This window comes from Erpetoichthys calabaricus, chromosome 6 (assembly GCF_900747795.2).
Source record: "Erpetoichthys calabaricus chromosome 6, fErpCal1.3, whole genome shotgun sequence".
NCBI lineage: Eukaryota > Metazoa > Chordata > Cladistia > Polypteriformes > Polypteridae > Erpetoichthys > Erpetoichthys calabaricus.
In genome coordinates this window covers 204,502,368-204,528,920 of record NC_041399.2, presented here as the reverse complement: position 1 = coordinate 204,528,920, position 26,553 = coordinate 204,502,368, and the positions used below count along the sequence as shown (strand labels likewise).

Here is a 26,553-nt window from a genome sequence, read left to right as displayed (position 1 = left end):
CCCTCAGCTCCATGATAATACATGATTTGGTTTGTGCCATTTTAATCTATAAACTCTACATGTACCTTGACCAGGACAATTGGGAGGTTGGAGATTTGTTGTTGTTTCTTTTTGTTTCCTTTTATTCTTTGTAGGGATTTTTAGATAGTCTTCCCCTAGCCTAAACCCTGAACTTAACCCCACTGGAAAACAGGCCCTGATGTTAATCAGTGGACATGGGCGGTTCAGTGTAAGTAAGTAACGCTTCGGGTTGTGGTTATTATTTTGTTAGATAATTTTTTGATGTTTAGGAGGGGATAACCCTCGCCCCAACTCTTAACTTAAACCTACAGGGATTTGGTCCTGATGTTAAGTAGTTGAGGAGGGCAGCCTGATAGTGGAAGGAACAATTGGAGTTGGATTGGATTATATGTTTAGTTTTTGGTTTTATGTGACTGACTGATCCTTGCCTTATTCTAAACTTAACCCCTAGGGGTATGAGGCCCTGATGCTAAGCCAGTAATGTTGGGCAGCATCAGTAGACAAGGGATAGGAGTGAGGAGGACAGTGTTATTTATGTTTAGTGTGAAGGGAGGATGAGGAGGAAATAAATAAAAAATTTCTTGGACAATTTTGGTAGTGTAATATAGATAGGATTTGGTGGTCAGTGGTATGATGTGTAAAACACCTAATCGAAAAAATTATAGGACGTGATCTGTTGTGAACTTTAGGGTAGTGTTCTTTTGAATATCTAGTAAGTACTGTACTATTGAATCGATAGATTAAATTTTAAATTATTAATAAAGTGATGGTGGGCATTGGTTCGTTTGAACGGCCATAACTAAAAACAAATAATAAAAATATTTGAAATGAATTTGTAATTCAATGATAACGGTACAGATTGGATAAGTGGAGGGATAGTTATAGAGTAGTAGATGGATCATGGATTTAATTTGGATAGATTGAGAGATCCTTTTAAAATAAAAATATTTATGACTGGAAAAGTGTACCCATGCGTTGCCATAAGACTTATGTTCCCCTAACTTGACCACCATTTTCAAGTTCTTCTATTGCCATCAATTTGACATTCGTCATTAGCAGCCATTTCTAGGGACGTGGCTTCAAGGGTTGGGACCTGCAGTTAATCGATGCAACAAGAATAAGGGTCACCCGGGGGCTCCTTTCATTATCTATTCTGTGGATACAACCTCTTAAAAAAATGCTTTTCTATTGTGCTTCTCACAAGTTTTGTTCAGTTTGACCTCTTTGCTTATTTTCTCCACTTTGATTCTTGTCTATCATTAGGATTTGGTAGCTAGCTTTATTTTTATTTGTTTTGGTTTCATTTTTTAAGCACTTCTCCAATTTATCTCAGTAAAAAGTTACCTGTCCATTTCTCCACAGGACAAGTGGCTGCAGCAGTCATGGCTGTTGTGAAAAGATTTCTTAATTTTTTGCAAGACATTTTGTCTCAACTTGTATGGATTTTTTGGTACCCATATAAGGTTTTTTTTTAATAATGGTATCCACCTGAACAATGCTATTTTCCACTGAACTGTAAATCAACATTAATATGCCAGCTTTCTTTTTTCTTTGGTGTGCCATTACTACCCTCAGTCCAGGTTAGTCCTGAACTACTATCAGGCCATCTGCCTCAGTTGGTGCCTTGTGACAGTGATAACACCGATTGGCTCATTGAGAACATCATAAAAATGTATGATTAAAAGATAAAAGGAATCCAAATATTGTATCAGTTTTTCTGAGTTCTATAAGTAATTAAAGTTACAAAGATTATTTTGGGCCACTTCAACACCATTTTATTTTGTTTAGGGATAGGTCATTTTGTGAGTCCTGTAGTTAGGACGAAGCTCTGATGTCATTGACATGCTGTGTTTAAAATTCAGCACTAATGTTCCTTCCTCATTCTAAATTACAAATACACACAACTGTTTGGTATGCAATTTTGTTCTAAACGTTTTTCTGGTTAATGATTTTTTTTTCAATTGACATTTTTGACTACAATTCTGGTTTCGATGACCATATTTTTGATCCGCCCATTTTCCACTTTAACATTGTTGCCACTGCGTATCTTTCTCTGATCCTACTCCTTCTGATCTTCTAGTGATCCATGTCTAGTTGAGCAACAATATGCTAAGCAGAGCAGACTAGGCCACCCCATCTCAAGCTCCACCAAGGAAATTTGCAGAAGCATATCATCTTTCTAGTTTGTGCTAGTCCATCACCTTTCAGGGGAGCCATAGGAAGCTCCATGGGGTATCCTCACTACATGCCTAAACCACCTCATCTGATTCCTTTCGATAAGGTGAAGCACGCACTGTGCTCTGCACCTTGTCACTAGAGTCAAGTGTGATGCCAGACACAGCTATGACTTTACATTTGGACGATTTTTCTACATGGTGTTTTAAATCACTTCGAGACATAGAAAAAAAAAACATTGATGGAGTTCAGTTCTCCTGAGTAAAACATGAAAATCTTTAAATGAAATGATAATGTTTGAAATCCGTACCAATGAAGACACCTGTTTTACTCCCGCTAGCCATTTCCATCGGAATCCCGGCATCCTCCAGGGCTCGGTAGGTGCATTCTAGTAGGAGTTTTTGCTGTGGATCCATTCGGTCGGCCTCTGCTTCAGAAATTCCGAACAGTCTGTGGTCAAGCTCATTGAACCTACAATTTCAACAAAGTAGAGACTTCTTTTGTGAGCAACATGACCGAATGAAGCTTTAGAAATGATATTGTATGTTTTTATTCACAGAAGTTTAACACGTGGGTGGTGCAGTGGGTAGCGCTGTTGTCTCGCAGTTAGGAGACCTGGGTTCGCTTCCCGGGTTCTCCCTGTGTGGAGTTTGCATGTTCTCCCTGTGTCTGTGTGGGTTTCTTCTGGGTGCTCCAGTTTCCTCCCACAGTCCAAAGACATGCAGGTTAGGTGCATTGGTGATCCTAAATTGTTCCTAGTGTGTGCTTGGTGTGTGTGCGTGTCCTGCGGTGGGCTGGCGCCCTGCCCGTGGTTTGTTTCCTGCCTTGCGCCCTGTGTTGGCTGGGATTGGCTCCAGCAGACCCCCGTGACCCAGTGTTCTTCATGAACTCACTTTAAAGTCACAGCCTCGATCCACTGGATTAATTCCCTTCATAATTTTAAACACTTCAATCATGTCTCCTTTTAATCTTCTTTTGCTTAAACTGAAAAGGCCCAACTCTTTTAACCTTTCTTCATAACTCATCCCCTGTCATCATAGTCACTCTCTTGTGGACTTTTTCTAGCGCTGCTATGTCCTTTTTGTAGCCTGGAGACTAAAACTGCACACAGGACTCCAGATGAGGCCTAACCAGTGTGTTATAAAGCCTCAGCATAATCTTCTTGAACTTGTACTTGTACTTGTACACACATCAAGGCACTATATAACCTGACATTCTTTTAGCCTTTTAATGACCTCTGAACGTTGTCTGGCATTTGACTCCCTAATCCTTCTTATAAAGTGTACTTTTGATTTTCAGACCTCCCACTGTGTATTGAAATCTCACATTTTTACTTCCTATGTGTAACACTTTACATTTACTTACAGTACATTAAACTTCATCTGCCACAAATCTGCCCAAGCTTGTATGCTGTAAACATCCCTCTGTAATGATTCAACAGATTCTCGATTATCTGCTAGTCCACCTCGCTTGGTATCATCTGCAAAACTTAACCAGCTTGTTACTTTCATTCATATCCAGAAGAGCATATGCATTCACACAGTAAAGAGGGTTTGAATTAAAGTCCTCACAGGTGGCGCAGTGGTAGTGCTGCTGCTTTGCAGTAAGGAGACTGTGGAAGATTGTGGGTTTGCTTCCCGGTTCCTCCCTGTGTGGATAGCGCTTTGAGTACTGAGAAAAGCGCTATATAAATGTAATGAATTATTATTATTATTATTATTAAAGACCTCATTTGTAACCAATAAATCAGGAATAGTGGTGGGTATTCAATAAACCTCTGCACCTGTGCACTAGTCTGATTTTCAGAAGATATTTATTTAACAGTTTTTTATCAAAAACAAAAAATGCATGCATTTTGCCAGTTGTTAGCATACTGTTCTGCCCGAGAGCAAGAAGAGGACCAGGAGATGAAATGTAGTTAACATGAGAAATGAGTTAAAACCTTAATGATGAAACCTTTTCACACCTATGTCTAATCACTGTAGCAGCATGAATAATGAGGCATGCCAAAATACAAATGCTTGGGGTGCCAACAAAACCCCATTTAGTGCCAACAAAAAAAAGAAAACTGTAAATTAAACACATGCTCGATGGCGCTCTCTGCTTGGAAACAGCTCTTTTTAAGGTATGCTCTTTCTCTCTGTATCTCCCTAAGGTTGTCAGATCCAATATGAGACACTATCTGCCTGAAGCATCTCCCTTTTATACAGAGTGAACCAAAAGGGGCACGGCTTCCTTGGCTTTGTGTTGCCCTCCAGGGGCAGTTTCTCAAGTCTGTGAGGGAGAAAAGGAAACAAGACTATTAGCAACAGCGCCCCTTCTCGTCCTGGGGTGATACAACAAACCTTAGGTGGGCCTGAAAGGCAACCCTCAGGCACGCAAGCGTGACATCACTAAACAGAAATTAAAGTCCCAGAGAAAACAGTAAGACTGGAAGCCAGAAATTTGAGAAGAAAAAATGCACAAAGTTTGTGTTTTTATCCAAATCACAGATAGGGAATAAATCTTTGCACGCTGACGATGCAAGACATGGTGACGTCTGCAACAACATACACAATACAATACAATACAATTTATTTTTGTATAGCCCAAAATCACACAAGAAGTGCCGCAATGATCTCTAACAGGCCCTGCCTCTTGACAGCCCCCAGGCCTTGGCTCTCTAAGAAGACAAGGAAAAACTCCCAAAAAAACCCTTGCAGGGAAAAAATGGAAGAAACCTTGGGAAAGGTAGTTCAAAAAGAGACCCCTTTCCCCTTTATTTGATCTTTGATCTTTTGAACATTCCATGGCAACCAGGAATAACATGCTGGTAAATGGGAATCATAACCTGGTGCCACCGAATTGCAAAACAAACTAATCTCTCAGCACAATGAATTACTGTAATTAATCATTATATTCAGGAAATACAGTGGAACCTCGGTTTGCGAGTAACTTGGTTTACGAGTGTTTTGCAAGACGAGCAAAAATTTTTAATAAATTTTCACTTGATAAACGAGCGAGGTCTTGCAGTACGAGTAGTTTGTACTGTATACGCTTTGTTTGCTGAGCGTCATGTGATCACAACTGAGCTGATGGTTCTTTGCTCTCTCTCACTGCGGGATTGTGGGCAATCATCTCCTATTCTCCGTCTGAGTCGTCGTGCCTCACTCATATAGTCAACATCTGTACGAGCGTATAGTGTTTACTACAGCATTAGCATTGTGACTGTGTGCGCGCGCACGTGTGTGTGTATATGTGTGCTCACGCACGCTCGTGTGTGTGTGTGCTCGCGCATGCGTGTGTGCTGTGACATGCGAGTCCCCGTCTTGCACCCTAAAACACGAAGCTGAGTCTCAGTACTTTAGCAACACAAGCTTTATTCAGCTTGAAACAGCAACAGCGTGGTTATTTATACACAGACACAGCAGTCAGGCAGGGCCCTGCACATTTATAATGTTCCTTGTTCCTTGTATCACCCATCGACGGCAGGCGCTTATAGCATGTCCGCGATCTTTTCGGATTCGCTTTTACGGAGAACTGCTACAGCGCTGGGAGACTGCGATTGCTTTGGGACGCTCTTCCGCGTGTCGTCCTGTTGGGTGCAATCCCACAAGAGTTTAGAAACTCACTCACACCAGCCATGATTCTTTTCAAAGGTAAAGTGCAAGTTAATTTGTTTTATGTATTTTTACTTTATATTTTGTATTAATCATTTTTATATGAATAGTTTTGGGTTGTGGAACAAATCATCTGAGTTTCCATTATTTCTTATGGGGAAATTCACTTTGATATACGAGTGCTTTGGACTACGAGCACGTTTCCGGTACGAATTATGCTCACAAACCGAGGTTCCACTGTATAATAAATTTTTAGGAAAAAAAGCAACCCATATTCCCATGTATATTTTAGTTCTAAAGAATTTATTTTAAGAGAAAAAAAATTCTCAAAGTGAACAAATCAAAACACATACAACCAAATGACTTGATGTGTGGATTGTGTGACACAAGTAACATGAAATTTTTTTCATGGATGCTTTTCATAATGATTACTGTTGACCAACATTGCTCTCAATAGATGCCCATTTTACCAGAAAATGTTTCATCTCCATTCTCCATAAACACATGAGATTATTTTTTATTTCTTGGCAATCACTTCAAACCATATGGGGTAAGTAGCACAAAAAATATCATTTTTGGGAGCAGTCTTCCTTTAAGTGTTGTTATACAGCTTATAGTTCAGGAGTCTCCAACACGTCGCTCGTGAGCTACCGGTAGCTCGCAACCGATTTCCAAGTAGCTCACCAAAGGGTTAATGAATCCTACATAATTTGAAAACTTGATTAGTCAAATTAGGGGTGGGCGATCTTTTCAAAAAATCATATCATGATCCACAATCTGAATTGCAATCTATGTTTTCAATGTGGCTTACACTTAAGAGAATATCCGGACTCAAACTCATCAAGACCTAAGTAACACTTTATTTTAAATATCAAACAAAGTTGAATTCAATTGTTCTCTCGTTCGCTAGCTAAGCGGAGTTAAGGCACACGCCCCCAAATGGGTGAGAGAGTGAGGAAGGCCCCTCTCCTCGGCCCGCTGCGTGGATCTTGGATTCGCACAAATAAATCAGTACTGAACTCTGATACATAGTGAAATGAGAGAAGTCGCAAAATCAACTGGAATGTTCAAGCAAGTTATAGAAAAAAACTCGATCTAAATCTGTTAAGTAGTTCTCTCGTGAAAAGAAGACAGACATACAGACAGAGAGACATTGGATTTTATATTTTATATATTAGTAAACCTTCAAAATAATGTGCAGTTAAAGTCTCAACAGAATTCTCAGCATTTCTGGAGCTTCATAGAGTCAGATAACTATAAGAATCTTCAAAAAGCAGCTCTGAAAATGTGTGCTTTGTTTGGGTCTCCATACCTCTGTGAGTCTGACATTAATGTCATGAAATCGAAGTTCAGAACACGATTGACAGACGAACATTTAAATGACTCCATAAGAGTGGACCTGAGTGTCTCCTCTCCACCAGACACCTGCCTCTCTTGTTGACTCCATGCAGTGCCAGTCATCTGACCAACTAAAAAACACATCACACATGCAACTGGACATGTGAATAAAGTGACACAGTGACATGGAACAAAATGACAAATTAATAAGTCATATCTGTGTATTGTTAATTGCATTGTTTTGTTTTGACAGCATTCATGTTTTAATTCAATAGTGTGAGACACACTAGAAAATGCATACAGACTTACAAAATGGACTTGCAGGTGAACTAAATATTTTTTGTGATGTTTTAACGCAAAATGTGAGTTATGGACACCAACATTTTGTAAATGATCAGGCAAAACAAGCGTATTCAGTTTGTTTGGGTTGAAATAAACTATGAGAATATCCATCCATCCATCCATCCTCTTCCGCTTATCCGAGGTCGGGTCGCGGGGGCAGCAGCTTGAGCAGAGATGCCCAGACTTCCCTCTCCCTGGCCACTTCTTCTAGCTCTTCCGGGAGAATCCTGAGGCGTTCCCAGGCCAGCCGGGAGACATAGTCCCTCCAGTGTGTCCTGGGTCTTCCCCGGGGCCTCCTCCCAGTTGGACGTGCCCGGAACACCTCACCAGGGAGGCGTCCAGGAGGCATCCTGATCAAATGCCCGAGCCACCTCATCTGACTCCTCTCGATGTGGAGGAGCAGCGGCTCTACTCTGAGTCCCTCCCGGATGACTGAGCTTCTCACCCTATCTTTAAGGGAGAGCCCAGACACCCTACGGAGGAAACTCATTTCAGCCGCTTGTATTCGCGATCTCGTTCTTTCTGTCACTACCCAAAGCTCATGACCATAGGTGAGGGTAGGAACATTAGATTGACTGGTAAATTGAGAGCTTTGCCTTACAGCTCAGCTCCTTTTTCACCACGACAGACCGATGCAGAGCCGGCATCACTGTGGATGCCGCACTGATCCGCCTGTCGATCTCACGCTCCATTCTTCCCTCACTCGTGAACAAGACCCTGAGATACTTGAACTCCTCCACTTGGGGCAGGATCTCGCTACCAACCCTGAGAGGGCACTCCACCCTTTTCCGGCTGAGGACCATGGTCTCAGATTTGGAGGTGCCGATTCCTATGATTTCCACTATGAGAATAAACGTTAGAAAACATGAGTAGCTCTCGGCCATTTTCATTTTATAAAAGTAGCTCTCAGGGGAAGAAAGTTTGGAGACCCCTGTTATAGTTTAAATGGGTGAATTCATTCATATCTGTATCTGTTTTTTGTTGTTATTTTAATGCTTGATACATAAAAATAAAATCTTCTCCATCAGACTAAAAGCACATCCTACATAGTTAGTCTTAAGAAGATTTTTAGACTATCAGTTAAATGAGAAATGCCTTTAAAAAAGAAAAAAAAAAGTGAATTTACCCATCAATAAGAGCTGCTCGAACTGTTCTGGATTTCCCTGGTTTGCTGTCACTGGAGTCGTACCAGAAAGTACAGCTAAATCTTTCCGATGGAATCTCCACTGTGCAATTTCTACCTTCTAGAAGGATGCGCCAAAAATTGTCAACTCCTTCCCCTGTAGAAATTGTGAAAGAAAGGGAACCAAGGATTAGAGTGAATTGGGTGTGGTGAAGCATATACTATGGTGTGAACTGCTTGAATAACACAGTGCCACTATCAAACAAGTAGAGGCGATCAATTCAACTTTCACACAAACACATATTTCCCTTTATTTTGAACACCATGCCAAAGCAATTTATTGCAATGGAACACTTTTCTTACACGCTTATGCAGAACTCTTTTTACCCGTTAATACAATTGCAGCCAAGGTAAATGATAAGACCCACTCTCAGCCACAAATTGATTCAGTGGCAAAGGGTAAATAGTAAAACACTAAGCAGATTAAAATTCTTTTAGTGTTTTGGATCAACATCTAAGCAGGACACCTGCTTATAAGCAATCTAAGCCCCAATTATCAGCTGCTTGAACACTTTCCAGTCGCTATTCAGACCATGAGACCGAAGGTGATGATGGGAAATAGAGACTAACTGACATCCCCATTTTCATGAACTGGGAATTCCAAAACACACAAGTCCCAAAATGCACTCCTGAAAATGCTCACTAGAGGGGGATTTCACGTCCAACTCTGGTCAAATATACGGACAAACACAGAATCTTTATTAGATTTTTCACAATAAAATGCTCTGTATTACTGAAAAGCTCCAAAAGAGCGCAAAAGGCATAAAGGCAACTCAAAACAAACACAGTCCCAAAACAGAATCCAGATACAAAGCCAGGGAAACAAAGTAAGAAGTCCAAAAATCCCATAAATCACAAAAGCACAATGCACAGTAAAAAAAACTCAAGGACTCACCAACTCCAGAGTGCCTTCTCAAAGAACTGTGGGAGACTCTCCAGATTTATAGAGTGAAGGGCAGCTCCTGGCCCCAGCTCTTGGGGGGATCACCCACAAAACACATGGGACATAACACAGGCAGAGACAACCCACAACCTTGCCCGTCCATATCTGTCTGACCTCCTCCATGTTGCCATTCCCTCCCGCACCCTTAGATCCTCTTCCTCCATCCACTTGACTGTCCCCTTCATCCGTCTTACCACTATGGGGAGCAGAGCATTCAGTTGCTCTGCTCCCCAGCTTTGGAACTCCCTACCATCTGAGCTTAGAAACACTGAATGATTTTCACTTTTCAAATCTAAACTTAAAACTCATTTGTTTAAGACTGCTTTTTCTCTTTGATTACAATTGCTCTGTCTGATTTTAATTTTTGTATTTTAGTTTTTTTTATAATGTGTGTTTTATCATGTCCTTGAGTGTTTAGAAAGGTGCATACAAATAAATAAAATGTATTATTATTATTATTGTTAATACAAGAGATAATTACTAAAAGTAACATCAACCTAAATCAATAGCTCGACAAAAAGCAAGAAGGACATAAACCATGGATTTGAACAGATCAAGGAACTCATTGGTCAATCTCACAAACAGCTCTACCGTCACTCGTGAATAATATCCAGAAATACTTGAACTCCACCACTTGGGGCAGCTGGTCACCCCTTACCTGCAGGGAAAAAAACACTCTTCTTCTGAAGAAGACCATCACCTCACACTCACTCCCAACCACAGCACACCTCATCTGGAGTCCTGTGTGCAGGTTTGGTCTCCAGGCTATAAAAAGGACATAACGGCACTAGAGAAAGTCCAGAGAAGAGCAACTAGGCTGAGTCCAGGGCTACAGGGGATGAGTTATGAGGAAAGATGAAAAGACCTGAGCCTTTACAGTTTCAGCAAAAAGAGATTAAGATGTGAATTGATTGAAGTGTTTAAAATTATAAAAGGAATTAATGCAGTGGATTAAGACTGTAACTTAAAAATGACTTCATCAAGAACACTGGGACACAGTTGGAAACTTATTAAGGGTTGTGATATGTGGCCGGCCTTTCATTCCGGCCAATACCCCCAGGCCGCCAGGTGGAGCCTTCCCTGCAGAATGGACGTGCCCCGAGTTCCAGCAGGGACTCATGGACCATGTAGTTTTTATGCACAGCCCTGCTGGATGCCTTTGGGACCACCGGGAGTCGCTGTAGGGAAGCTCGTGGACTCTTACATGCCCTATAACCCGGAAGTGCGTCATAATCCCATGATAGGAAGAAACGGCGTGCTTCCGGGTTGAAGAAAAGGACTGTTTACCCTGACCCGGAAGGAATAAGGACTTGTGGGTTGTGGAACAGGAACCACTTCCGGGTCAGGGGGTATAAAGGACCATGGGAAAGCCCAGTACGCTGAGCTGAGCTGGGTGGAAGGGTGGCAACGCGTCTGGGAGTGGAGGTTTAGTGATTAGAGTATTGATTATTGATTTATATATGAGTATTGTGGAGAGAAGGGTGCTTAGTGCACATTATTATTGTAAAATAAATAATGATTGGATTTTTATCTGGTGTCTGACGTCTGATCAGAGGGTTCAAGGGGTCACGGAGGCCTCAATCTTTCACAGGGTAAAATTCGCACAAACATTAGGAAGTTTTAGGGCGGCACGGTGGCGCAGTGGTAGCGCTGCTGTCTCGCAGTAAGGAGACCCAGGTCCTCCCTGTGTGGAGTTTGCATGTTCTCCCCGTGTCTGCATGGGTTTCCTCCGGGTGCTCCGGTTTCCGCCCAAAGACATGCAGGTTAGGTGCATTGTCCTGTGTGCTTGGAGTGTGTGTGTGTGCCATGCGGTGAGCTGGCGCCCTGCCCGGGATTTGTTACTGGGTTGGAGAATGATGATTAGGAAGTTTTTCTTTACAAAGAGAACCACAGACACATGGAATAAATGACCAAGTAGTGTGGTGGACAGTAAGACTTCAGGGACCTTCAAAACTTGGCTTGATGGTATTTTGGAAGAATTACAGTGTCCTCCAATATGTATGCAAATCTGCTTAAATGAAAGTCTGCAATGTGCACTTTAATCAAGTCTGAATTGTTTGATTTCTAGTTTTAAAATGTGGAGCACAGGGGGAAATCAAGCACAAAATGTGTCCTTCTCCCATACATTATGGTGGGTCCTGTGTTTGCAATTGAAAACATACTCCACTTTGTCTGTACTGGAAAATATAAATAAATACATAACTAATTGATTCAGTATACAGTATTCATTAATTGATTCATCAATTTATGGATCAATTCCGAATCACTGAATGATGCAGCCCCATTACCGTATCCTTCTCTGTATTCTTGTTTTTAATGGTTCAGTTGCTGCATGCATCTGAATATCCCCATGGGATTAAAAAAATCAATCTAATCTAATCCTTAATTTCAAACACAAGAATCACTTATTTGCCATAAATGTGAATGTTTTCCAAAAATAAATAAATGTATTGAAATATTTCTTCAACTGCCCTTTCAAAGGTTCACATTTGACTTCTCTTTAGACCTTTTCTCTTCCCCAATTGTTAACTACTCCTCTGCTTGATAAGAGCATTACAAATGTCTGAATCATCAATTTATCATTAATATTTTTTGTAGAGTAATGGAGCTTGATATCTACTGATAATGTTCTGAAAAAAATATTAGTAGGCTTCCTGCTAATTTCTTAACGCCTAGAATTTTAGATAACAGTGGAAAAAAATCTACAAACTGATATAAAAAGTTTCAAGTGAAATGTGTGCACAAAACACCAAGACAGTGAAGTGAAGGTCGTGTTGCAAAATACGGTGGCAAGAGTTTACTCAGCCATATTATCTTATCATCAGATTATTGAAATACAGAATAAAAGCAATAATCCAATCACCCGTGCACCCAATTCCAGAAGTGTCTTTGTATAAAGTACTGTAATAATAGTAAAATCTTACCTCCTGGGAAGTTGCATCCAATTCCCACTATGGCAATATTTTCGCCTGGATCCCCCATTGTGCATTTACATGTAATAGGCAGTGATAAAGTAACTAAAACAAAAACAAAGTTTTAATGAAACATTTATGAAAATTCACTGTAGTTAAATTTAATGGAAAACAAGTTATCTGTTTTAAAGTTCATTAAAAAATTGGATGATTGTTATGCATTTGCATTTTTAGTGTTGTTGCTTACAGTAATGCAATCTATCAAAAATACAAGGAATATACAAAGCTTACACCTGATGTGTGTCTCTCTTCAAATTTAAAAACATATTTTTTTCTGTTAAATAACATTATGGAAACCTAAACAGACAAACTGATACCATCCAAGTTCAAGTGATTACAAATCTGAAAAAGACCTTTATAGATATTATACTCTTAACATTTGACCACATCAGAGTCATTATTTATTATATTATACAAACATAACACAGTCAGGAGTTGTTTTGTGCAGTCTGTTACTGTCCGGTGGCTCTTTAGCTTTTTTAATGAAAGTCTTGGAGGTCCATTGGGTTGTTAGCTATCATGCCACATCCAGCCCCGGCCTTAGGCATAGGCGAAGTAGGCGACCGCCTAGGGCCCCGGATCGACTCCTTGGTCTAATTTTCACGCATTTCACAGAGCTTCCGGGGGGCTCCGCCCCCCTCAGGGGGCCCCTGGACCCCCCTTTCGCCTAGGGCCCCATAATACCTAAGACCGGGCCTGCCACATCCAGGACAAGGCTGCACAGTCTCTTCCGCTTATTTTATCACTACTGTGGTACTGGGCTGTCAGATACCTGACTGGACTTCATCTGTCACCCTGCACAGTGTTAGCATCTTAGCCTCTCTTACGTCTTTCATCAATGGCATTTTTCAGACTACTGAACTGATATCTGCTGGAAGGTTTTTTGGATGGTGGTCCACTTTGACACTCTTGGGCATGAAAACTCAAGGCTAGTTGGCAATCAGTTACTAGGCTCTGTTCAAAGCCACTTCAAGGTTACTTCTTGCCCAGTCTTTGTCTGAAATGCACACAAGCGATGGTGCAAATGTGAAGAGGACACTGACCGACTATTTTATCACATGGGAAGGAGTGGATGCATATATAATATAATATAATATAATATAATATAATATAATATAATATAATATAATATAATATAATATAATCCTGCAGTGGGCTGGCACCCTGCCCGGGGTTTGTTTCCTGCCTTGCGCCCTGTGTTGGCTGGGATTGGCTCCAGCAGACCCCTGTGACCCTGCAGTTAGGATATAGCGGGTTGGATAATGGATGGATAATGCTGTATAATATAATATAATACTGTATAATATATAATATAATGGTGGTGCAGTGGTAGCGCTGCTGCCTCACAGTTAGGAGACCTGGGTTTGCTTCCCGGGTCCTCCCTGCATGGAGTTTGCATGTTCTCCCCATGTCTGCATAGGTTTCCTCCGGGTGCTCCGGTTTCCTCCCTCAGTCCAAAGACATGCAGGTTAGGTGCATTGGCGATTCTAAATTGTCCCTAGTGTGTGAGCTTGGTGGTGTGGGTATGTGTGTGTGTGTGCCATGTGGTGGGCTGGCGCCCTGCCCGGGGTTTGTTTCCTGCCTTGCGCCCTCTGTTGGCTGGGATTGGCTCCAGCAGACCCCTGTGACCCTGTGTTAGGATATAGCGGGTTGGAGAATGACTGACTGATAATATATTATAATATAAAATGGGGGCTTCGCTCGCCCACCCCAGGGTTTGGTTAACCAGATATACAATTTAAGAGATTGTTATTTTCATGGGAATTGTTACATACTCTTTCAATTTTATGTTGCATCGCTTCTCTGTGATCATAAATATATACCTGACTGAATTGTGGTTTCTTCAAAATTAAACTTGTCGTTGCTTTAATTGTTGCGGGACCACAGATTCTCATAGCGTATGGCCCATAATTGTGTAAATCTACGTTTTGAGCATTGAATGATGTGAACGCAAACAGATTATTGTAGACTCGAATATTTTGCCTGTAGTTTTTGTGGATTTCAATTTCACCAAATAACAAATCTTTTATTTCTCACGGATACGCCTCTTCATTGGGAAGAAACACTACTTTTCCCTGATGGCAACATGAATTAGACGATCTACAAGTCTCCGACTTAAAGTTTAAAGCCTTACAATATCTACACATTTCTGACATATCACCTATCTCCATATATTCGATCTCTTTTTGCTGTTCCGTTATTTCCGTTTGTTTGTGCTAATGCGATCTTTACTTTCTTTTTTTGATACTTTCGAATTTTACTACTTTCATATTCTTTAACTTGCTCTGTATGTGTATCACGCCAATGTTTTTGAAGTCTTTTATTTCTGACCCCGATTGGACCTACAAGGTTTTCAACTCCACTTGGTCCGGGCTGATTATTACTTTCCTTATTGTCAGAATTTGCACATAGATTATTATTGTCTGCGGTGGGCTGGCACCCTGCCCAGGGTTTGTTTCCTGCCTTGTGCCCTGTGTTGGCTGGGATTGGCTCCAGCAGACCCCCGTGACCCTGTAGTTAGGATATAGCAGGTTGGATAATGGATGGATGGATGGATTATTATTGTTCTTTTTTGCATTTATTTTTGCCTTATTTTCTCTCCAACACTGTTGGGTCTCTTTTGATACCCTGCTCTGTTTTCTTCGCTTAGTCATTGACGTGCCATCTAGAACGTATAAAATTTTTAAGAGCTGAGAGCACATGAAGTGTGTCTGCCAAAAACATTCCAACAACTGAGAGGTTAGACGTCCGTGTTCTCGTGGGACGTCAAAGTGTCTTTCCAAGAAGGTCACGTCTCGACCCAAGGTTTTTTTATATAATACTAGGGGGCTCTGCCCCCTGCACGCTTCGCCTGCCAACCCCTGTGTTTAGTTAATCGGATATACAATTTTTAAAGCTTTTTTTTGTCTTTGGAGTTGTTTCAATTTCATTATTTGCACTTTTACTTTAAAGCTTCATTAAAAAAAATATTTGGAATTACCTTTTTTTCAAGATCGCATTGAATTTTGATTCCGTTTTTGGAGACATATTGTGAGGGAATATTGTTTCTGTTTCTCTAATAAATAATCCGACTTTTTATAATGTTTGTCCCTGTGATTTGTTAATTGTCATAGCAAAAGCTATTCTCACGGTAAACTGTAAACATTTTAATACGAATGGCATATCAAGATCTCCTTTGGTGTCTAATGTTATTCGCGGAATATATGCATTACTTTTCTTGTCGCCTGTTAAAATTTGCATCGCTTCTCCATGATCATAAATATACACCTGACCGAATTGAGTTTTCTTTGAAATTAAACTTGTCGTTGCTTTAACTGTTGCAGGACCACAGATTCTCATAACGTATGGTCCATTATTGTGTAAATCTATGTTTTGTGCATTGAATGATGCAAAGGTGAAAAGACTTTGTTTTCCACTCTTTGCCTTTTATTTCTGACAATTTATCCTGCTGTTTTTTCAATTACACCTGGTTCTGATGATTAATTACCTTTTGTTTGCACTAATGTGATCTTTACTATCTTTTTTTTGATACTGTAGCGACTGACGTAATAAAGTGTCACAAAAGTTTTACTTGAACAATCGCCGACTTCATAACCCCAAACACAACTTTCTAGGACCCTCTCCAACCCCTCATCCCCCGGGTCTCACCCCCCTTACTGCATCCGTCAATACCCCGCTTTCAGTCTTCCGTGCTGTACTCCTCCCTCCCTTAATCGGACCTAGCGGTCACTTAAAACAAAAAAGGCTTCAACCTGGCTGGGACGCTACAATACTTTTGAATTTTACTGCTTTCATATTTTGTACCTTTCTCTGCATGTGTATCGCGCCATCGTTTGTTTGAGCCTTTCGAATTGCACTGCTTTCATAATCTCTTATCTGCCGTTTTTTCTCTCCAATGCTTTTGGGTCTCTTTTCTCTGCACTGCTCTTTCTTCTTTGCTTAGTCGTTGACGTTTCATCTAGAACATATTGTCCTTATACGCTTTATATGTGCTGAGAGCATAAGATCTGTGTGTGCTACGTGCCTTTACACGACTGAGTGTTTTGCTGGCTGTGCTCTTATTTGATATGGTTTGTAAGTAGGGCGTGTCTTGCAAGAATCTCATGTTACATGTCCCCGCGAGACGGCCCTGGGACAATCTCTTGGCACCAAGTGTCATCTTTGCGGTCCCCGTGAGACGCTGAGTGGCCAGTCTCTTTTGTCTCGTGGGTCTTTTAAGTGTCTTCTGAGAACCTGCGAGAAGATCACGTCTCATCGCCCTGCTTTTCCTTTCCAGGATTTTTTTTCATAATATAATATAATATAATATAATATAATATAATATAATATAATATAATATAATATAATATAATATAATATAATATAATATAAAATGATTCTGATGTAGTTATATGTTAACAGTAATTATTCTAATATCCGTAAAAGTTTTATTCAGATTTGCAGTCAGTTGAATTTGGACAGTATCAGTCTGTGTAAGCTTTGTATGCTTCTTGTATATTTGATAGACTGCATCACTGTAATCAGAAGATTAAAAATGCACATGTATAGTGATAGATAGATAGATAGATAGATAGATAGATAGATAGATAGATAGATAGATAGATAGATAGATAGATAGATATGAAAGGCACTATATAATAATAGATAGATAGATAGATAGATAGATAGATAGATAGATAGATAGATAGATAGATAGATAGATAGATAGATAGATAGATAGATAGATAGATAGATAGATAGATAGATAGGGTAAATTTGGCTTTCTACAGAAGCTCTTCACATAAATAATTACATAAACAGGTAGATAAGTAAATAAATAGATATACACCCTTTGGTCTGAACACACACTTGAGTATAAAGGAAGAAAATCAAAAAGAAAGAAAACTTCTGATTGGCTGTCCCTGTTCCAGTAAGGCTTTATACAGCCGTAATTCTGTTGGTATAAGGAAGCCACCTGCTGAATAATTCATTGTCTGAAAGTCCTCAGTGTCGGTGTGTCAAAGAGAGGATGTGCAGCATTGTTCATAATGGCACTCAGTTTTGTTTTAATTCTCTTATTTGCTACGACCTCCAGGGGTATGTCCTGTAACCCTTTTAATTAGCTTGTTGATTCAGTGGGCCTATCTTGAAGTTATGTTACCAGCCCAGCATGCCACAACATAAATCACACTGGCCATCACAGAGTTATAGAAGATGTGAAGGATGTCACTTCCCACATCAAAAAACACAGTCTCCTAAGGAAAAAGAACTTGCTGAACCCTTCCTTCTATAGCTCCTCTGTATTTTGAGGCCAGTCCAACCTGTCAGTGATGTGGACCCAACAGGTACTTATAGGAGAGCACCACCTCAAAATCCACTCCCTGAATACTGACCGAGCATGGAGGCTCTTTGGTGTGGTGAAAGTCAATAGCCAGTTCCTTGGTTTTGCTGATGTTAAAATGCATACAGTTCTCTAAACACCATGAAACAAAGTTCTCCCCCTGAATCACCCCCTTTGTCAATATACCCCATAACTGCAGAATCATCAGAATTTCTGCAAGTGACATGACCTGCTGTTATATTTATATTCAGAGATGTTACAGAGTGAGGAGAAAAGCAGACAGAGCTGTTCCTTCTGCTGCTCCAGTGTTGCTCACATCTGTATCAGAGACACAGTTTACCTTTACAGGGATGGCTGGATGGTATTGAATGCGCTGCAGAAGTCCAAACATATCATCCTCTAAGAGCTCCCAGCTTTTTCCAGGTGAGAATAAGCCTTGAGGAGCACACAAATAATTGCATCTTCCACTACAAACTTTGTCTGATAGACAAACTGCATTGGGTCCAGGTGGTCTACCATACCTACAGCTAGATTACCTACAATAGTCAAAATTGTTCCTGAATTTTTAAAATAGATATTAGTTTTCCGGCGGCACGGTGGCACAGTGGTAGTGCTGCTGCCTCGCAGTTAGTAGACCCAGGTTCGCTTCCCGGGTCCTCCCTGCGTGGAGTTTGCATGTTCTCCCCGTGTCTGCGTGGGTTTCCTCCGGGTGCTCTGGTTTCCTCCCACAGTCCAAAGACATGCAGGTTAGGTGGATTGGCGATCCTAAATTGGCCCTAGTGTGTGCTTGGTGTGTGGGTGTGTTTGTGTGTGTCCTGCGGTGGGTTGGCATCCTGCCCGGGATTAGTTCCTGCCTTGTGCCCTGTGTTGGCTGGGATTGGCTCCAGCAGACCCCCGTGACCCTATGTTTGGATTCAGCGGGTTGGAAAATGGATGGATGGATATTAGTTTTCCAGTAAATTTAACTAGAGTTAATTTTCATAAGTGTTTCATTATAAATCTTTTTTTTCTTTATCTACTTTATCACTGCCCATTACATGCAAATGCACAATGGGGGGGTCAGGGTGAAAATGTTGCCATTGTGGGAATAGAATCCAACTTCCCAGGAGGAAAGATTTTAATATTATTACAGTATTTTATAAAAAGAAACTTCTAGAATTGGGTGCACAAGTGAACAGATTATTATTATTACTCTGTACTTTAATAATCTGATGATTATAACGTAGATAATAAGGCTGAGTGAACTTTTGCCCCCATATTTAGCAGCACGTCCTTCACTTTACTGTCTTAGTGTTTTGTGTGCACATTTCACGCAAATCTTTTTACATCTCTTTGCAGGTTTTTTCCCACTGGGGTGTCTTATCAATATTTTTAAGTGTTGAGAAATTAGCAGGAAGCCTACTAATTTCTTTATTCACAACCTTATCAGTGCTGTTCATGTCAAGCTCTGTTACTAGATAAAAATATCGATGATGAACTGCTGATTCAGACTTGTAATGCTCTTATCAAGCAGAGGAGTAGTTAACAATTGGGGAAGAGAAAAGATCTAAAGAGAAGTCAAATGTGAACCTTTGAAAGGTCAGTTGAAGACATATTTAAATAAATGTATTTATTCATGAAAAACATTTACATTTATGGCAAACAAGTGATTCTTACATTTGAAATTAAGGTTTACGATAATGTGCCTGTGTCATTCAGTGCTTCAGTGTTGATCCAAAAATTGATGAATAGATTAATGAATTTATTTATTTACATTTTCCAGTACCAACAAAGTGGAAAATGTTTTCTATTACTAATACAGTGGCCCTGATAATTTGTGGGACAAAGACCCCTTTTTCCTTCTGCTCCATAGTTTAAAATTACAAATCAAGCAATTCAGACATCGTGATTAAAGTGCACATTGCAGAATTTCATTTAAGGGGATTTGCATCCATTTTGGTCAAACACTTTTTCTATACGGTTCCCCCATTTCAGGACAGGCACACGGCAATGGCAGGTCTATTAAAGCCATCATATTTGTCACGTATCACTTGCATTCAATGACTGCTAGAAGTCTGTGATTCATAGACATGAGAAGGTGCTGAGGGTCTTCTCTGGTGAGGGCTCTGCCAAACTTCTCATGCAGCCGTTTTCAACTCCAGCTTGTTTCAGGGTCTTGTTCCCTTAAGTTTTCTCTTCAGCATATGGAAGTCTTGCTCAGCTGGGTTTCAATCGGGTGACTGGCTTGACCATTCAAGAATTTTCCACTTTTTAGCTTTTATAAACTCCTGTGTGGCTTCAGCAGTGTGTTTAGATCATTATCTTGTTGTAGGATGAAGCACTGTCCAGTGAGTTTGGAGGCATTTACTAGAACTTGAGCAGATCAGATGTTTCTATTCGTTTCAGAATTCATTGTGCCAGTGCAGTCAGCAGTTCCATTAGCAATGAGAAGAAGTGTGCCAGGTCCTGTGACAGCCATGCATGCCTAACCATCAGCACCATGTTTAACAGATGAGATGATCTGCTTTGGATCTTAGGCAGTTCCTATTCATCTCCACACTCTGCTCTTGCCATCACTCTAATGCAGATTCACCTTTCTCTCATCTATCCATAAGACCTTTTCACAGAATGCTGCAGGCACTTTTAAGTCCTTTTTCTCAAACTGTAATCTGGCCATCCTGTTTTAGTGGCTAACTAAGTTTCAAGTGAAATGTGTGCACAAAACATCAAGACAGTGAAGTGAAGGATGTGCTGCAAAATACGGTGGCAAACGTTAACTCAGCCTTATTATCTTATCAAAAGATTATTAAAATACAGACTAAAAACAATAATCCAATCACCCGTGCACCCATTTCCAGAACTTTCTTTCTATAGAATACTGTAATAATAGTAATATCTTACCTTCTGCGAAGTTGCATCCTATTCCCACAATGGCAACATTTTCACTTGGATCCCCCATTGTGCATTTACACGAAATAGGCAGTGATAAAACAGCTAAAACAAAAAAAGTTTTAATGAAACACTTAGGAAAATTCACTGAAATTAAATGTAATGGAAAACTAGTATCTGTTTTAAAATTCATGAACAATTTGGATCATTGCTATTTAATATTGTTGCTTACAGTGATACAGTCTATCGAATATATAAGAAATATACAAAGCTTACACCTGATGCGTATCTCTATTCAATTTTAAAAGCATATTTTCTCTGTTAAATAACATTATGGAAACCTAACAGGCTGATACTGTCCAAGGTCAACTGATTATAAATCTGAATGAATCATTTACAGATCTATAAATATAATCCGCTACCGTGGCAGTTCGTTTGTCTGTCCAGGATTTTAAATCACCTGTAGCTCACAAACTGTTTGGCCTATTGACCTGAAATTTAGTACACATATACTACGTGACGTTTACTATCCGCTTTCGGGGTGACGATTGACCTCCAATGTTAATACTCTTTTTATTTTTTTATTTTATTGTAGAATCAACTCTCGGATGCGGCGCATGGGCACCGTTGTCAACCCTACCACCTTCGCCATCACTTCCACTACCTACCTCTTCATATCTTAAATCATTCTTGAGGCAGATTGAAGACTTAAGTGCCAGCTTAAGTGAAAAATTAAAGAAAACATACTAAGTAATTGCAACACAACACTGACTTAATCAGTTTTAACGAGAAAAGATGCCGATGAAAGAAGAGAAGAAGCGGGCCGCTAGGGTGGGGAAAAGAAGAGCTGCTCAGGAAACGGCAAGAACATCAACCTCTGAGCAAACGAATGATAAACGTACAGAGAAAGAAAGAGGAGGAAAACTAGGAATGCTCAAGTCAAGTATATTCACTGCATGTTATTGTGCAGTGCGCCATTACTGGTATTATAATAATTACTGTTAACATATCATCAGAGTCATTAAAAATTATATTATATTATATTATACATCCATTATGCAACCCGCTATATCCTCACTACAGGGTTACAAGGGTCTGCTGGAGCCAATCCCAGCCAACACAGGGCGCAAGGCATGAAACAAACCCCGGGCAGGTCGCCAGCCCACCGCATATATTATATTATATTATATTATATTATATTATATTATATTATATTATATTATATTATATTATATTATATATGCATCCACTCCTTCCCATGTGATAAAATAGTCGGTCAGTGTCCTCATCACATTTGCACCATCGCTTGTGTGCATTTCAGACAGAGACTGGGCAAGAAGTAAACTTGAAGTGGCTTTGAACAGAGCCTAGTAACTGGTTGCCAACCAGCCTTGAGTTTTCATGCCCAAGAGTGTCAAAGTGGACCACCATCCAAAAATCCTTCCACCATCCCTACCACCTTCGCTGTCACTTCTTCTACTTCTTCATATCTTAAATCATTCTTGAGGCAGATTGAAGACTTATGTGCCAGCTTAAGTGAAAAATTAAAGAAAAAATACTAAGTAATTGCAACACAAACACTGACTCAGTTTTAACGCGAAAGGATGCCAACGAAAGAAGAGAAGAAGCGGGCCGCTAGGGTGGAGAAAAGAAGAGCTGCTCAGGAAACAGCAAGCGCATCAACCTCTGAACAAACGAATGATAAACGTACAGAGAAAGAAAGAGGAGGAAAACTAGGAATGAACAAGTCAAGTGTATTCACTGCACGTTATCATGCATTGCGCCGTTACTGGTTATATTATATTATATTATATTATATTATATTATATTATATTATATTATATTATATTATATTATATTATATTATATTATACCACGATAACGTGCAGTGAATACACTTGACTTGAGCATTCATAGTTTTCATACTGTTTCTCTGTGAAAGGGATGAGAATGGCGCCCGTATGCAAGCACCACACGGCCACCCTGTTGGCCGCTGCAGATAATTGATTCTACAATTAAATAAAAATAAACAGAAGAATAACCTTGGAGGTCAATCATCACTGCGAAAGTGGACAGTAGACATTGTGTAGTATATGTGTACCTAATTTCAGGTCAATAGGTCAAACTGTTTTTGAGCTACAGGTGATTTAAAATCCTTGACAGACAAACGAACAGCCAAGGTAGCGGACTATATATAAAGATTAGATTATACTATATATGCATCCGCCCCTTTCTATGTGATAAAGTAGTCAGTGTCCTTGTCACATGTGTGTCATCGTTTGTGTGCATTTTAGATGGAGACTTGACAAGATTTAAACTTGAAGTGGCTTTTAACAGAGCCCAGAAACTCATTGCCACACATGCTGGTGTGACAGCCAACCAGTCTTGAGTTTTTGTTCCCATTAGTGTCAAAATGGACCACCATCCAATAAAATCCCCAAAAGATATCACTTCAGTAGTCTGAAAAATGCCATTAATGAAAGTGATAAGAGGAGCGCCAAAATTGCGCAGGGTTAACAGATGAAGTAAGCCAGGTATCTAACAACTCCGTACAACAGTAGTGATAAAATAAGCAGAAGAGAGTGTGCAGCCTTCTCATGGATAGCTTACAACCCAAAGGACTTCAAAGACTGCCTATAAAAAAGATAAAGACTGACTGGACAGTAGCAAACTCCATAAAAGACCTCCTGCTCAGAGGACACCCTCTTCTGACTGTGTTCTGTTCATACTGATAGATGAACAAAGACATGTCAGAAAATCCACAAGGCCGGGTAATGTGCAGTAATGACTACGATTCTGGACTTCAGACTCCAAGGCTGTCAGTTCAGTTCCTCACTCTGATTTTGTGTTTGACACCGAGTAAGTCACTTAACTTGCCTGTCAAAAATATCTAAAAACAGTCATAGTGTATCATGATCTTGTAAGTTGCCTTGGAAAAGGATATCAGCCACATATAAACTGTTTATATTCAAGATATGTTCCATCCACTTATTCATCCTAACCTGCTTATCTATGGTAGGATTGCAAGGCAGCTGGAGCCCATCTGAATAAGCATCAGGCAAAATGCAGAAATGATCCCTAAACAGGACACCAGTTCAGCACAGGGTGAACACACAGACACATGCACGCTAGGGCCAATTTGGAAATGCCAGTTCACATAACCTGCATATCTGTGGGAAGAAATGGGAGCACTCAGAGGAAACCAGCACGGACATGGTGAGAACATGCAAACTCCATGCACAACTCCAGTGTCCTTGTTGCAAGGCAGCTGAACTACAACTGCACTACTATGTCATTCTATGCTTGTCACATACAGTATATACAGTATATATAAATATATAACTGCGGTGAGCTGGCGCCCTGCCCAGGGTATGTTTCCTGCCTTGCGCCCTGTGGTGGCTCTGAGGCTAGGGATCTGCACTGGCGATTGGAAGGTTGCCGGTTCGAATCCCGTAAATGCCAATAGGGACTCTGCTCTGTTGGGCCCTTGAGCAAGGCCCTTAACCTGCAATTGCTGAGCGCTTTGAGTAGTGAGAAAAGTGCTATATAAATGCAAAGAATTATTATTATTAATTATTTGGCTGGGATTGGCTCCAGCAGACCCCCATGACCCTGTAGTTAGGATATAGCGGGTTGGATAATGGATGGATGGATGGATACATATATAAATATATATATTGTACAGTATATAGATTGTCACACATGTGCGCTTGGGAGACAACTTGAAGGCTTATCTCATGGTAACTCTACCCTGAGTCGAGGGTTGGCACTGTTGCCAAATGCTTCTCTTCCTCTCTCCCCTACAGATCAGATGACCGGCAGTGACGTCATTTCCAAGTCACAGTTCCCTGGCCCTGCCACTTTTGGTCTGACTTCTTCTTAAAGGTCAGTCTATGTGTTGACTCCAGTCTTCTTCTTAGGTATGTACCTGGTGCTAACCTTATCCTCTTTTGTTCCCTCCACAGTGCTGAGAAGATGTCCAGCGAGGGCAAATGACTCCAACCCTGCTGGAAGGAGGTGTCACTTATTAGGAGAATAGAACTCAGGATGGAACTCCTTCCTACTATGAGTTTGCAAGGCTTTATAAGCCTAGAAAGATTCCTGAACCAAGGAACCTGATATTTGGTTTTTTTGGCACCATCATGCGCACCTCTTTTTTTTTATTCATTTGTAATCTTTTAATTTTAAATTTATACCTTCCATTCAGTCATCACAAATCACAAATCTTTCCTTCTACTGACTTAGTGTTAAGAGGTGGCCCCTTAAATGCCAGACACAGGAGTACTGTCAGTGCTACGACGTTACATGACGGAAGCACCTCTGGGTCAGGTGGAAGCCTTTCAAAGTAAAAACAGCCATTCTCTGTAGCTACCCCTCACTGCACATGCATAAGCATAACCCAGCAGGGCTGCCCAATAGGACTACAATTCCCAGTATGCCCTGTATGTGTGTGCATGGATATGCTGGTCCAGAGACACTGTCAATGTAGGGGTATCAATGGGAACATACAGTCCATTTTAAAGTCCAGTCTGTGTGTGTCCAGTGTATCTACATCTGCTATATAATAAAACACTAAGGTCTGTTTGTCCAGTCCCTCAGAGCAATCTGATTGGTCAGTTTGGCTTTGGTGAGGCAACCTGGGAAAGAATGGAAGTGTGAGACGTACAAGGAGCACGTTGAGAAAGTCACTTTAAAAGATGGAAAGTATAAAACCAGTCGAAAATAATGATAGAGTCTGAGAAGGAGGCTTTATGGGAATGCTCTCGAGAAAGGGAGTGCTGGTGAAGAGATGTTCACACACAGAGGAGAGGTGTTAAGGGTACACATAGGGTAAAAGATAGCAAATATTTTTTAGTTATTTTTTTAACGGGTACCGTGGCTAGTGTATGTATATTCCACCTATACAATAGGCAGCTTATATATATAATTATATATACACATATTTAAATTAATAAATGAATATATACATATATAAATAAAGAAACATTTGTATAGATATAGATATAGTATATATACAGTACATATATGTTTATATATTATTAAAGTTCTTCAGTGGAAATATATATGGAAATTTTGCAGGTATATGTTTGTAGTGCAATATATTATCTAATACATAATATACAGTATATGCATGTACAGTGAACATAATGACACATACGACACACACACACATATATATAGTTATAGCTTTCAGCTTACCTTCTTCCTTGGTCCTTGGTAACTAACATGCTCTGTTTCCTTTATATATCTTTCTCTTTCATGCATCCGCACTCAAACAATAGGAGCAATTACACAAAGACAGTAGTAACAGAGGCATCAATAGTTCCTGTGTAACTGGGATGGTATTATATAACCTCAGGGGTTGACCCTTCTTATAAACAAAACCTAATAATTAACTTGATAAAACAGAAATTCCTTTTTATCAGGATGGTTTATATACCTCCTCAAGGTACTACTCTGTTATTAGTGCACCTCACAGCAAAGTGCAGATAACAGACTATCAGTCTGGTTCACAATGGACCGTTTGTTAAGGACACTTGCAATGGTTTTTTTGTACTTCCTCGCTCACACTGGGCCAATTTAGAAACTTCAGTTAAACCAGAGAACATAGAAACCACAGACATTGAAGGAATTTGCAAACTCCACATAAGACAGGCAGAGATTCTAAGGTAGATTCTTTTCATGGCATACAGTAAATATAATGCTTATTTAGACTGTCTTCGCTTGGCCAGAACTTCCTTCACAGAACACCCCACTGGAACGCTAGGCCACAAACATGGGTTCCTACATCA

At 40.2% G+C, this 26,553-nt stretch overlaps 1 protein-coding gene across 1 annotated transcript in view; it reads right to left on the bottom strand.

The window, feature by feature from the left end:
- Positions 1-26,059, bottom strand: part of LOC114653154 (uncharacterized) — a 46,497-nt gene extending 20,438 nt beyond the window's left edge. The window contains exons 1-4 of the mRNA XM_028803320.2: positions 25,961-26,059; positions 12,526-12,618; positions 8,602-8,755; positions 2,507-2,667 (exon numbers count right to left, since the gene is read on the bottom strand). Of these exons, the coding sequence (XP_028659153.1) occupies positions 2,507-2,667; positions 8,602-8,755; positions 12,526-12,583 (373 nt within the window). The 5' untranslated portion in view covers positions 12,584-12,618; positions 25,961-26,059. The remainder of the gene's footprint in view (positions 1-2,506; positions 2,668-8,601; positions 8,756-12,525; positions 12,619-25,960) is intronic.
- Between the last annotated feature and the right edge of the window lie 494 nt (positions 26,060-26,553).